This window comes from Epinephelus lanceolatus, chromosome 12 (genome assembly GCF_041903045.1).
Source record: "Epinephelus lanceolatus isolate andai-2023 chromosome 12, ASM4190304v1, whole genome shotgun sequence".
In the NCBI taxonomy this organism is placed as follows: Eukaryota; Metazoa; Chordata; class Actinopteri; order Perciformes; family Serranidae; genus Epinephelus; species Epinephelus lanceolatus.
In genome coordinates, this window is record NC_135745.1 from 37,892,112 (window position 1) to 37,907,380 (window position 15,269).

Consider the following 15,269-nt stretch of genomic DNA (forward strand, 5'->3'; position numbering starts at 1 on the left):
TCATGCAGATCGTTCAAACTTCCTAGGAAGAGATCCATTTGAAGTGTTTTTCAAAAAATTCAAAATGGCGGAAAATTTACATAACCGGAAGTTATGAGTTCTTGAGGCAAATTTGTTCCTCATGAGGAGAGGCATCTCTGTGCAAAGTTTCATGTCTCTACGACATACGGGGCATGAGATATGCCCATTCAAAGTTTGCAATTTCAATCGGTTGCTATAGCGCCCCACTTTGGCCAATTGATGTAATATTGCTTCATTCGCATCCTCCCATGACCCTCTACCACTGTGCCAAATTTCACATGGATTGACCAAGTCAGTGAGGAGAAAAACGTGGAACAGACACACACATCATCATATCATCATTGTCGTCATTATAGATACAGACTACCACACATGTAGGTGCAGAACATATATGCTAGCTGGCTGCTGGCTGTAGTCTTTGCGGTGTGTTCACATGCTACTTTGTTGGCCGAGACACCGGCAATGTGAGGTGACACAACAGTCAGCCTTTTGTGCCACTGGTTATTTGATGTCAGTTTGGTGTGCCTGGGCCTTAAAGGGTCAATTCACCCAAATTACAAGAAAACATTTGTTCTCAGTTACCCTTAGTGGTATCTAGTCATGCAGATAGTTTTGGTTGTGGTCGTCCAGGTCTGCCTCTGAAAGTTCTTCCACCATTAAAATACAATACAGATGAATAGAATTTTTGTTTGTGCTGCTCACAGCAGTGACAAAATATTTATATAGGAGCTGGTTCTTGTGTGGAAAGTTGCTCCAATCAAAATATTTCACAGAGAGTCCTGTGGATTATCCACAGTAACAGGGACACTTTGTGAGGAAGATTTTGCTGTTCAGATTTTTTAAAATGTCATTACTCAATGCTGTGAGCATGACAAAATACACACCACACATTCCAGTTATTTCAGTTGTGCTGGGGTGGAAGCAGAAATCTCACATCTCGCACAAAACATTTTATTGCATCCAAATCTAGCAGTAAATGTGCTTATCGTATTTAAATTCTTTCTAATCCCTTCTTGTGTCTGACTATGTTTGACTTTCAACAGTTTTAAGTAACTACTGTTATGTATAACTTGGAGTCAGAGATTCCATTTATATCTTTTAATCACTTACATTAAAACACTGCAGTTTTATTGCACTAACAGGCGTATCCTACTTGATTTTATATCTTATCTTTCACGAGCTACTTGCCATAAAAACTGGAGATCCTGTCACGTAACTACTTGGTCAATGGGCTTAAACTATTAATATGTATAGAAGTTGGCCTTGCCTTGAATTACAAAGACAACCCAGTCGACTCGTGGTCATAGGATAATGTTATTCTTTCCTGTCACTAACAATCTTTGGATCAGTTCAGATACTGGCTTTACAAATCACAGTCACCAGACAACAACCAGGAGTTGTTATGCAGTTTCATTTAAGACATTACAGGAATTAACATTAATTAACACAAATACCAACGTCTTTAAAAGTGTAAGCACACAAGTATTTTGCTTATCTTTATAAAGTAAATGACTGCACAATGTAATTGCTGTAGAGTAATGACACCATCGCCATTTAGATTGGTTCCCTATAAGGCTTGATTTATGGCACTAAAGAAGTGCAACAACCATTGTGCAACCAAAACATAAAGAGGATAACGCTTTAGTTGCTTTAACTATCAGTATCCATCCCCAGTTACCAGAGAGCATCAATGAAAGTTCAGTTGCAGTTACTATTTCCAGTTGCGGAGATGGCGGACGATGGAACAACCAGAGTAATTGTGGAAACTGTAGTAGCGTCAGGCTCTGAGGAAAACGAAAGGTAATCCAGTTGTCTTTGCCACAGTGGCACCAACAACAATACCACTTGGAAATGCTACTGGGAAAGAAGTTGTCTGTTTTCACTAGAGTTGTACCGATACCGATACCAGTATCGGAAATGCCTCCGATACTGCCTAAAATGTGGTATCGGGTATCGGCGAGTACAGCCTATGACCAGTCCAATACCACGTAATGCCTCGCGTCATTATGCATACGCACGCTACAGGCAAACGAAACGGAAACGGAGCAGAGTTTAAGAAGCATTCTACTGTAGCCTTTAAAATGTCTCAACAATTTATATCCCATCCATTTTTTTTTTACGTGCTGGTATCGGATCAGTACTCGTTATCGGCAGATACCTAAGGTTCAGGGATCGGAATCGGTATCTGGAAGGAAAAAGTGGTATTGGTACATCTCTAGTTGTCACTTAAATGAATCCGTGTATTTTGCCAACGGGGAACCAGATCCAAAAATGGAAGCAACTACCCAATTCCAACCTCGAAAGACAAATGTCTAAAAACCTGCACTAATTAAACCAAAATCTGCACAACTGGATTCCACTAAAAATGATTGAGATTTTTTTTGTTGTTTCCACACTTAAATACTTTACTTATCCTTATCAAAGCTAGCCTTCCAGTTTCCAGTGGAAGTACCATCTGTAAAACAAACTTGGAACTCAAGAGAGAGACTGCAGTTACAGCACAACTGTCTACTCTACACACACTTTAAAAAAAAATACACACACACACAATAAGAGTTCAGTATGAGATTTGGATGGCGATACTTACTATAGGGAACACACTCATACTGGACCTCTAAGTACTTGTAGGTGCCAGGGCATGGATCAGGAAAGACATCAGAGCCAGTGACAACCACACACTGCGTACGGTTGTTGCACCTAGAAAAAAAGAAGATTGACCAGAGATTTCATCATGACTTCTCACAGCAAGAGTACTCGGCAAAGACAACATTAATAACACAAAGTGGGGGGGTGAAAGTTCATCGTTACGCGGCTAAAAAGAAATTGATGAAATCCAAGCCAGGACTGTCACATATGCATTCTAACTATAGACCTTGGCAAACAGAGAGAGGAATGAAGGCATTAAGGGAGTGTAAATGACTGTATGAATGAATGTGATAATGAAAAGAGAGTAAGAAAGCAGCTAAGGCATGTTGGGAATTAGCGATGGTATTTCCTTTAAAAAAAAGGGAAGACATTCATTAAATCACACACAGGGGACAGGTGGCGGTGACATGCGAGTGGACAGGAATGGCGAGCTCTGGTGAAACGGAGCCACTCCTCTGCATGTACGTGACAAACATGATGTGAATGTGCCATTTTGATGAGAGGTTATTTGCCCTCCAGTTAGGGCTGGGCAATATATCAATGTTAGAATGTTATATGAGTCTAGATAGCATCTAAGATTTTGGATTTCCTATTGTGAGTGTTGTCTTTTCCTGGTTTTAAAGGTTGCATTACAGTACAGTGATGGAATTTTCTGAACTTACCAGACTCAGGGTTCCCACACGTTTTTAACAGTGAATTTTACATGCTATTTTAGCACATTTCCTTGACGTTACTGAAGCAGTTTAAAATGGGTGGGCCTTATGCAGCGATACAGCCATAGATAATTAAATATGCATCTCCCAGACATTTGTGGATCAGCAAACTGCTAGCATTGCTTACTTTACTTGCTCAAAAGACATTCCTGCTACCAACTAGCTGTATATGCCAAAACACCAGACCGGCATATACGGTCACTTTGCAAAATGTCAGTGTTGCTGTTCTGGAGATAGAAAACCACAGAATCTGTAGATGTCAATGCAGTTTGATGATTACAATTTTGACAAGTTTGTATGAATTTATTTCTTGTTTGTTTTATTGACATGTCTAATCCTTATTTTGTGACGATGCCTCAACCTGAGCGTATGCTATACCTTAATATGTGATGGTTGATCGCCATCATATCCTTTTCAGTTTATTATCTGGACATCTATAAATGTCTAGATATCCGGATCACAATGCCTAGTGATTCAATCCCATATGTATGTTTTATTGAATCCCCAGGTATTGTTAGGCTGAAGCCCCGTTTCCACCGAACACTTTTGGTATGGTACCTTTGGAGCCAAGAGTAACCCTTCAGACATGGTACCTAGACACTAGCATTTCCACCGCAAACAGTTCCTTTAAATGTGGGCGGGGTTGTTGTCACTCACTGCTCCGTCCAGCATTCACTGTATTTCCTCATTACCAGTGACAAGAGGGAAGTCTGCACTTCATTTATCGTCCACAGAACGAGGCTGCATGCTGACATTTCCAGAACAAAATAAAACAGGCTGCAGTGAGAGTCTCTCTCCATGGGATATTTAAAAATAGCGGGTTTGTGCATTTAGTCCTTCTCAGACAAGCTCGGGGGTTTAGTGTTGCTGTAGCCCACAGGAATGACGCTCCACAACGCTTCTTTTTTCTCCGAGAGAGGATTAGAATATATGCAGCTCACATAACCCAGACGAAATTAATATATATTAACACTTGAAGATCCACTCTTTACTAAAAGTGTATGTCATATAAAAACTAAAGTGATGGTCAAAGTTGTCACGGTGAAACTTAAGGTGTGCTGATGGATTCACATCGTCATCTCATGTATAGAGTAACAACCTTAAAAGTTGTCGGCAGGCGGCCCAGTGAATTTAGTTTTTAGTTTGCTGCTGCAAGAGGCAGCAAAGCATCCTTTCATTTTACAGTTACAATCTACTAATAAAACTCTCCACGGTATGAACAGTGGTTACATGAGCCTAAAAACCAGTCACAACTCAGCCCTGAGCAGAGTGACCGTCCTCTACTGACCAATCAGACTGCAATGTTCACAGCTCCAACTGTTAGTACCAGATCTGTGTGCTAGGTACCCCAACAGAGGGGGGACCAAAATGGGGACGGTACAGAACGGCTCCATTGGTACCATCCACAACTTTACACAGTGGATACGGGGCCTAAGTGTCACCTGTAAATAACAAACCTGTTAATACCCAACTATTTAATCTATAGGCTGAGATGTTGGAGACAGTGTGATGCTGCTGAACTGCATAACTGTACTCCAGCAGCCTTCCACTCAAGTCATCATTAGCTATCCATCAGTGGTAACTGTCACCAGCATCATTTAGTGATTTACTTGCGTGACAGTGAATATTCAGTGTATTAAATGCCTCACATCTCAGTGTGAAAGCCTTGGTTAACTGGCCACACAACAGCTTTTCGACATCTTCCAGTTTCTCCCCTTATGCAACAGAGAGTTTCTTTCCCCCAAAAGGGGACGCGGCCTTGACGATGATGCAATGCCGGTCTGGTCTTTGTGCATCACGTAACACTAGTGACATTCAACAGCAGCACTAGATTTTAAATTAGTAACAAGGAACGTATGGAAAGAGTTTTTTCTGATTTCGTAGCTATTCGTGGGAACCCTGCAGACTGTTCCAGCTGTTCTATTATTTGTCTTTAACCACTTAGTCATTATATCCATTTTAATGATGATTACTTAACAAAATTTTCATCTTGCAAATATTTTGTGAAAGCACCAATGGTCAACTCTACAATACTGTCACAATCTCAAGGTGCTGGGTCAAAAATATTGTTATATTTGAACTGCTCCGTATCGCCCAGCCCTACCTCCAGTATGAAATAATGTCCCTCAGTGGGTTAACAGTCTGATGTGTGAACTGCAAAGTTTGTGTGTGTTTGCAGATGTTTCTGGGTGCTACAAAAGTTCAAGTATAGAGGGAGAGGGGGGAAAAAAGAGAACAGCAGATGACTGAGTTTGTGTAAATACTGTATATGGTGAAATTGGCTCCACTTCAATCAAGTTCTCTTGAGGCCGAGGGATTGAGAATAATGTCAGCAGTAACAGAGGCAAACAAGAAGAAATTGGCACCAATATAGGACATTCAACAATTTGCAAGCCTGAGATAAATATTTCAGAAGGTCAGTGGCAGTCATGCAAGTTGGACATACATTTCAACATTGGACATGACTTTCAGAGCATCGTTAGTAATTCAAGAGGCTTTCTGTTGCTGCAAAATGGGACTGTGCTGCGCAGCAACCACACAAAGCCTTGACTCTGCACTTTCGGCTATGCGGGATGTTAAAGTCATGAATAAAAAGGTAAATGTATGTACATTAACCAGAAAGAGACTCTGCTTTTCAATCTGCACTTTAAATCCAGCTATGCATTTTCATAACAAAAGCCTTCCCTTTGAAACTAATGGATTATTAAACATTACATATGAATAAAAAGGCGCAAAGTCCATTATGAAGTTAACAAATAGCATCAGCTCAAACATCACTGACCGTACGGTGCCAGCTGCACTTAAGAGATTCACTTTTATGGCTCCACTGCAGTGAGAGCTGCCGAGAGGGACAGGGGTCACTGCATCCAAATGTGAGCTGACTGACGGCAGACGAGCGCTATAGAATCACTCCAAATATACCCAGAGATAGTCGATTTAATTCAGGGGTTTATAAGTCTGACTGACACCAGCTCTGAATAGCAGTACTTTCACTCAAGCACTCAACTTGTGTACAATTTTGAGATATTTGTCATTTACTTGTGAATTTCATTTTATGCTACTTTCTGCTTTTACTCCATTTCATTTCAGAGGAAAATGATGTTCTCTAGCCCACTGCATTTAAGTGCCAGGTATTGTAACTCTGCTGGTTACGATTTAACATACAAAACACATGATGAGCTAATTTAACATAATATATTTTATGCTTTATCATAAAAAATATGTATATTGAATAATATTTGCTCCACTTCCACTGCCTACAGCACTGAAATGTCACTTACATGCCGGTGCATCAGTGATAATAATCCAATGACAAAATTCATGTAATAATATAGACTTTGAAAGGAGCCATTCAGCATCATGGTGGTTTTCAGGTTTTGCACTGCTTGTACGTACAACAAGCAATGCATCACAATTTGTATATAAACCCAACCACAATAAACCACGTAATCAGGAAGGCTGCAATCACATAACCAATACGCTGATGGGAATAAAGAAGGAAGTCTGATAAAGAGCGAAAGTTCAAGAAAGGAAGCAGGTTAGGTTGGTGGATGTGGATGCAGATGGTGAATCAGGACAGTGTGAAACCAAGTTATTTTCATGTACGTTCTCATGTTTGTTTTCCCCCTGAACTTAACCTATGTCATTTTACTTTCCTAAACTTCATCTATGTGATTTTGCGTTAAGTATGTACCATCATTCGTTAAGTATGTAACATCATTCACTTACGAACCGTTTTTCGGGGATAGGTTGTTGTTTTAATTTTTGATACTACTGTACACTGTTAGCTCTGCCAAGGAGGTTATGTTTTCGCCGGCGTTTGTCTGTTTGTCTGCAAAATAACACAAAAAGTTCTGAACAGATTTTGATGAAATTTTCAGGAAAGGTTGATAAAATTTGGTGATCGGTTCAAGCGAAGTGGATAAAATAATAAAATGGCGGGAAATCCGAGCTGCTTGGTGCTTGAGTGCTTTTCTAGTTAATACTTCAGTCTTTTTACTTAAGTAAATCTTTTAATTCAGGGTTTTTACTAGTAATGGAGTACTTTTTTTCTTGCTGTTTTAACTTAAACACACAATTTTGCTGTAACTACAAACACAACATTGACATATTCAGATAATATGGCTAATGTATTGTAATGTGTATGTAAACAATTACCTACTTACATAGCCAGAAGATATGGAGCAACCTTAGCATTCATTTTGAGTTGTGTTTTTACTGATGAATTTAAGTCCAATATTCACATTGCTTTTTGCTCTCTTTTGGTCTCCACCACAAAGAAAAACGTCTGGCTCCTCAGCCGCTAAATGTTCCGCTATGTTCACCAGCTGGTAAACTCTGTCTGATGTCGCTGGACTGGTGCAGAGCAGGTAACGCACAGTCAGTTTATCAGAGCTCTCTCACTAAAACAGACACCTGCTTTAGCTGAGTCTAATGAGAGCTGTGAAACTGAACCAAAACATTAAAGTTGCAAGACAGAAAACCAAAATAATGAGGTGGAGGATGTTAAAGCTGAGGGGAACTGCAGATAAGAGTGACTAAATGACTCTCTGTGTGTCTGTCATTACAGATGACACACATGCATATTAGACGAGGTTATTTGATCCATTGTTAATATAAAAATGGAAGCACATTCAAAGGGAGAGTGCACGCCAAAATCAAAAATACATTTTTGTCCTTTTACCTGTGGTGCTTTTTATCAATCTGGATTGTTTTGCAGAGTGTTGGTGATATAATCCGTAGGGATGTCTAACTACTCTTGAATATAATGAAACTAGAAAAGCGCCAAAAAATCAAAATTTGAAAAACTCAACATCGATGTCTCTCTCCAGAAATCATGACCCAGTTACTCAAGATAATCCACAGACCTTGTTGTGAGCAGTTTCATGTAGGAACTATTTTCTTTCTCCCGAACTACACCCACCAACCGTATCACTGTGCAGACTAAAGCATGTCTCTATTGCTAACTCAGCTAGCACCACTGAGCTCGCTAACGTTACAGCTCAGTCAGGGAGGACGCCATTAATGTTTACATCTCACGCTGTCATGAGCACGAGCCTCTTCCATGAGTGAATCCATGTATCTTTCTGCTGGCGGGAGTAGTTCGGTGAAAAAAATAGTTCCTACATAAAACTGCTTGCAACAATGTCTGGGGATTATTTGCAGTAACCAACGATTTCTTGAAAGAAACACTGTAATTGTATTCTTAAGTGTTTTTCCTGGCACTTTGAGCACCACACGCCAAGCGCTATCTAGTTCCATTATATTGGAGAGAAGGCAGACATCTCTACTGCCGATATCTCCAACACTGAACAACTCACACTAAAACAATCTAGACTGATAAACAGCACTACAGGTCAGGAGAAAAATATGTATTTGTGATTTTGGGGTGAACTGTCCCTTTAAGTAAAAAATTGTAATACTTCTTCCACCACTGCTAATTTCTTTCCCATTATAGGAATTCACTCTAGCATTTCTTGGACTGCAATTTTTAGATCCTTTGGAAAAAAGGGGGGGTTTGTTGCTAAGTATTTAGACACGCTTCCTGTTTTAAACTGCCGCTGAAATCGCTGCATGTAATCTCTATTGCACTGAGCACAATCTCATGGCAGTAAAGTGTTTGAATCCTGCTTGCTTTCTGTCTGAGCGCTGTACCTCTGACCAGGGAAAACATTTATTGTGTTAGTCTCACAGGGTCAGAGAATGGGTGGCCAATGAAATGAGGTAATGTAAGTCAGCAAAACAGCCTTATTTAGATTAGCTTCTTGTGTGCAAATAGTTTTTGAACTTATGGTGGTAGAAAAACAGAGAGATGGAGGAAACAAAGCTGCTAGAGAGAGAGAGGTCGGACATATCGTCCATTTACAGTACAGCTCTGAGAGAACCATCGCCTGAATATTAAACAGGCCCTGCTACCTGAGTTTCCATCAGTTTCTTTATACATTTTTCATCCAGCAACTTATTTTTTTTTCATCAACAACCAAACATTTTACTTGACAAAACACTTTGATGTAGATGCCGTTGAAAATCAAGCCATTTGCTTCTTGTCTAGTTGCTTTTGTTGTGGCTGCTGATGAATACTTTTCGACGCAATTTCCAAACCAACAAAACTGCCACTCTGTGCGGCAGACTTCCCACTGTTTCTATCTTCCCAATCTTGTTTAATATGTTTGTTTATCTGTCTGCCGTGCTATTGCCTTTTGTTAATCTTCCTCAACACTGGCAGGGAGTTGTGTCTTAATGTAGCGCCGTTTAAACATCCTCCTTGTTTTAGTGTATTGCAGACTGAAGGAGGACTGATTAGGGTCTCCCGAAGCTTTGTGACTGCTTTAACATCCCTGGTTATCGCATCAACCTTAATTACGGTCAGGAGCCCATTTCCTCTGATCTGAATCATTAGAATAATTCTGGTGAAGGGCTTGTGGCGCGGAGTTGTCTCATAGCTTTCGCTCGCACACTGCCTCCAGGGAATCTTCCATGGAGATAAGTTTGAAGTGCAGCTCCAGCAAGGGAGAGTCTGACTTGTCAACAGATGTGGTGCACAGTGTAGCAGGTTGCAGTCAAACCAAGGGGCATGGACACTGTCAGCGATGTTTTACTGTATAAGAGTACAGGGACTTGGCTGCAAATGTAGAAAGACAGAGTAAAGACAGTAGCACTTGTTCTATTCCTGAGCTATTCTGTTGTGCTGCATCTCATGGGAGTAAATACAGAAGTGAATGAGGGAAAAGACCCAAAGGAGCAAGATGGTGGGCGATGATGCTCAGAAGCTAGCCTAAGGGGGGCCAGGTTAGGACAGAGCAGCGCATTAGAAGATGAACTGTGCTGGTTACTATTTATGAATAGTTCATCCAGTGCCCTTTAAAAATACACACACCTCTAGGGGTAGGCAGCAGTCGAGTTGAAGTGTTGCTGTGCTGTCGTTTGACAGCAAAGCAGCATCCTGCGAGAGGGTAAACGGGATAAAAGGCACGATGATGGGCACTGCTGGCTACCTGAGGCACAGCCACTTCAATGCAGTACAAGTGTTTGAACAAAGCAAGCCCAATGTACCAGATAGGGAATTAAGAGGGTGTTCATGTGACTCGCAGTCTCTCTGAGCTACACTGATTATGACTCAAACAGCAGGAACAACGCGCAGCTGGTGTGAAGAGCTCCGCCACACGGATGTCAATTTCTGCCTGTCAAGAATTAATCTGCGCCCCAGTTTTCTGAATGTTAAAATGCCACCTACATAATCTAGTCAATGAGGGAATAAAGAAAAATTTAAAAGGTGTGAGATGTTGATTAATTGTCCGGTATGTAGGTGGCTGCACGAGCAGGGTGATAATTTAAACGTTTCCTTTGTGTGCAGACATGTTAGGCGCAGAGGGAGGAAGAGGGGAAAAAAAAAAGAGAGAGTCCGTACTTTGCCAGCTCCTGGTTATGTTTGTGAAATAAGATCCCTCCTCTCCCCAGCGTTTTACCTTTGTGATATAATCTTGTAGGCATCGGGGAGGTAGCAGTTGACGTTCTCCATCTGGAATGGGTCAGCGTCACAGATCTTGTCGTCGGTTCGGCCGTAGTTGGCCGTCTCGATCATAATGACATCACTCCCCGGGCAGCGGAGATCAATTGCATATCCTTCACATGAGAGCTCCCTCCTGACCAGCCCGAAAGGCAAGGCTGCACGGCTGAACCCTGACAGAGACACAGAGACAGGGACTTTAGTCAAATCATAAAACTAATGAGTTAAAAGGATCACTGCTTCAATACAATAAAGACCACACATCATGCAGTTAAAAATCCACTGGCACAAAATAAATAGGCAACAGCAGTCCAATGTTTACCACAGTTTTAAACAGACGGGCCATTACACGCGATACAGGAATGGAGAAAGACGAAACAATTCATCTCTCCATCTCTCTGTGGTCTTGGATGTTGGCTAAGACATCAAATCTAAGTCATCGGAGACCAATGGTAACCTCATAAATTCTTGAGCAAACACAAAGGCTACAGAGCATCAGGAAGGCCTCCACCTAGAGAACATCCACCACGGAGCCAAACCTATCTGGACCGAGAATAGTTTGTTTTACAGTCGTACAAGCCCCCTCATTTGTTTCTTTTGCTTTACTTGCTCACAAGACAGATAGAGAAAAAAGGCAGAATCCCGGCAGAATGGAGTGTAATACAATCCATTTTACAGTGTCGGCGATCGAAGAGTCTGGAGTCCACACAGGAGGAAAAATCCATACATGGAACACAGCAGATGGGAGCGCAGCCAAATAGCTCTACTTTGGGGGAAAATTAACTATTTCACTCTAATATGTCCCCCACTCCTTCAGCAAATTACAATGAAATAGGTTATTCCTTTGTATTTCCTTTCTCTAAGTAATGAAATGTCATGTCACAAATAGGGTGGAACAGATATGCAGATCTGCAAGGAGAGAGAGAAGCAATAAAAAAAAAAGGAAGAAAGAAATCCATTATCCGGAGCTGAAATGATCCAAAGTTAAAAAAAAAATTGTCTGCAATTGTGAAAAAACAATTAGGTAAAATCTAAGTAGAACATGCAAATGTGTTCCATTTAAGAAGTGCAAGCAGAGCACTGCATGAACTGTCAATAATCGGCGTTGTTTGCAGCAATAGTGGGTCCCCGAGGGGGCAGCTACCATTTGTATTTTCTGCACTTCTCTCTCCTAATTAGCCCTCCTTTCAGCCTGTTGCCTTTTCCATGCTCCCATTGGCTCCCAAGCATTGTCATGTACTAACACTTACCACCCCGGGTTCATTTTGCCCCCTCACTCTAATTATCCTCACACTTCTGACAGTCAGGGCCTGACGCAATTAGCATTGTTTGAACTGCTCAAAGCTGAAGTGGTTCCGGCTTGAAATTCCTACCCTGAAACCCCCCGACCCACATGTCTGCTAGTCATTTCAGCCTGCTGCGCCTGGCTCACTTATAATGATATTCTATGTCAGTCTGCACATGTCACACTAGCAAACAGAAAAAACGGGGAGAAAACACAGACATCTGTGAAACATTGTTGAGAATATAATGTTGAAGTCATCCCATATTAGGAGAAACTTCTGCACGCAGTAGTAGTGGTAGCAGTATAACAAAATATGAAACTAATGGTATAAATTCTCTGGCATTCGGCCACTAGACATTTCATTATAGTGCCATGATCTGTCTAATGGCCAGTAGATTCTGCTTAGCTGGACTGTTTATCACCTCATTAGGAGACGTCAGTGTAGCCGAACCATAAGTGGAGGGCTGTGGGGTCACTCCATCTATTCCAATAACCACTACAATTACCCAAACCTTTCAGAAAACCTGTCCAGAATGGCGGATGATAAAACACAGAGTGAAGTCGCCGGCTTTACTGCGAAGACTAATGATCGTCCCGCCTGCCATTCCTCATGGAAGGAGTGACGGGTTTATCACGGCAGCCACAGACAGCAGACAGAAAGAATGCATTTCATGGGGTTTTAAAATTCTGAGCGGAGAGACCGTCTTTCGGCTAAAACACCCTCACGGACACACACATGCACACGCCATCTGCCTTCGTAACCTCCTTTTCACTGGCTGTCCACCGGCGACTGACCATCTATCAGACCACTATGGCATGATGGCATGCTGCTGTCAACACAAGCCTGGCGATTGATTGGGCCTGTGCCTCACCAGCCTCCTCCTCCCTGCCCGTATAGATCTCTCTGGTCATAGGCTAACACTGCATCAATTAGGGGGAGTATCTAGACTGTACTGGCGGCCTAAAGAACAAATTGCTTCATCTCCAAACTGCGGATAGTCTCAGTCTCATTAATGACTGTCTTGTCAACTTGTAATTGGGCAAGTAATGACAAATCTGTCTAAAAAGTTAAAATACATATAAAGGAGCTTTTTTGCTCTGTAGGAGGAGAGCTGAATTTAAGGGAATGTATTTTTGGTCCACTTAACTGGATGTTGCTTAAGATCTTCGGATTTAAGCACAGCTAAGAAATGAAAACCTTGTGACAACAAAGGTTTCTGGATGTAGGTATTCTTCCGTGTTGATTTTCTCGGTTTAAACAAGTTTTGCGAGATTTTGGAAAGAGAGGAGGATTGTTTGTGTGCACAAATGTCAATGTCTTAGGGAGGTATGAAAAGCTTTTCATCTCGCGTTCTGTGCTTTGTTTGACTGCTCGACTTTGCAGCAGTTGAAGACTGCGACAGAAGGGCACCAGCTGCAGGGAAAACGGTGTCAAGAAAACTGCAGGAAAAAATCCATAACACGATCCCTGCGTGTGTGTAAAAAAAAAGGGAAGGAAGAGAATGGCCTGCTCTCTCTGTGTCTGTACCTTAGATTAACATTAAATCACAAAAATCAGTGAGGGAATTGAATAATGCTTTATATCACCATTTAGTCCAATTGCCATGGTAACCACTCTGACTTAGCCATAATTGGCTGTGATCCCCATTCCTGGCCTTGTTGACACGAAGCCTTATCATGCATTCTGGTCAGTGAGTGACTGTGAGGAAAGTAGCTTTTCAGATTCCTCCCCCTGACCTGCCTGCTAAGCCGTCTATTGAGCTCAAGAGAGCAAAGCAAGAGCCCAGGACTGCTTCTCAATATGTTGCATTCTGGGAGTTTCTCTTCTTCTCCAGTTGAAAGCCTATAATTCACTGGCGACAACTCCCCCCTTTCTCATAATACATATTTTGTTTTCTATCAACACCCTTGAAATTGAAAGTGGTACTGTGGCTCAGACGGGTGCACCCAAAACCATCCACAGAGTTACACTGGGTGGCTTTTAAAAACCCCTGAGATGAAACGAAAACATAATGGAGGTTTTGGTGTTGAGATATTGCCATTTGGCAACTGCGAGACCGTAACACACATGTTGAGGTTCATCTTTGCTGCTGCGTGCGTTAGCAGTCGTGAACGACCTTTAACCCAACAAACTCCACTCCGTCAGGGCATCAGACAGTGGGAGAAAGAACTGGAGGAATGTTTGATCAGTCCTAAAGAAAGAAAAAAAAAACTGGGCCATTTTTTGGGAGGGTAGACAGAGTGGCGAGGGCTGGCACAGACAGAGAGCAAAGGCGTTGGTTGACGCTTGTCATCCTCCATTAAGGTTTCTTTGATTGGCCTTTGTGGTCCTGGAAACGGCAAACAGCTGCATGCAAATGGCCCTGTTTCCCCAAGGCTGGCCCCCATTGTTCTGGGCTTGGGTTTGACAGGGACGCTTTCTCTCCAGCATAAAGGAGGGTGTAGCCTTTAGTCAAATAAGAGTGCCCCCACCGTGGTCACAGCAGGAGTACTTCAAGATTGTTTGTCTTTTTATGTTGTTTTATTCCCGATATTACTGGTAGCCAACATCTTTGGAAGAAAGCGCAGATCTTAGAGTCAAGCTTTTCCTCCAACAGCGGGGGATGCCTCCGTAATCCAATATCCGGAGCGACAGAGTGGTCTTACAGCATGTTTTGCTCTAGTGGACATTTTCAATGGGAATTCATAAAGTAGGATTAAAAAAATGAAAAACATATTTGAATTTGTAATATACGGGAACAAAGCATCATCAATATTTTGCTTCTTTTTTCCAGCCCCTTTGTTCTTTATTGCAGTATTTCTAATCTGCTCAGAGGAAAGTTTTGACTTCTAGCCAAGGAACAAAATTAGCTTAACAAAAAAAATCAAGAGACCACTGTGGTAAACCTTTCATGTATTACATAAAACAACAGTACACTTCACTGTCCATTCACATGCCTCTCTACTAATTGAGCTTGCACTGTACAAAGACAACACTTCAAATTTCCATTCCCACATCCCCTAAATTTGTAAAGCATCCGGTGTTGCTGCCTAAAATTCACAAATGCAGGACATGACCGCCCATCAGAACTGAGAGGCACACAGGACCGAGGTGGGA

The 15,269-nt window shown here is 41.7% G+C and overlaps 1 protein-coding gene across 7 annotated transcripts in view; it reads right to left on the reverse strand.

The window, feature by feature from the left end:
* The window catches only part of adgrl2b.1 (adhesion G protein-coupled receptor L2b, tandem duplicate 1), a 118,190-nt gene that overhangs the window by 60,460 nt on the left and 42,461 nt on the right, over nucleotides 1–15,269 (reverse strand). For all 7 annotated transcript variants that reach the window (XM_033650134.2, XM_033650127.2, XM_033650133.2 and 4 more), the window contains exons 3-4: nucleotides 10,847–11,060; nucleotides 2,609–2,718 (exon numbers count right to left, since the gene is read on the reverse strand). In XM_033650134.2, the coding sequence (XP_033506025.1) occupies nucleotides 2,609–2,718; nucleotides 10,847–11,060 (324 nt within the window). The remainder of the gene's footprint in view (nucleotides 1–2,608; nucleotides 2,719–10,846; nucleotides 11,061–15,269) is intronic.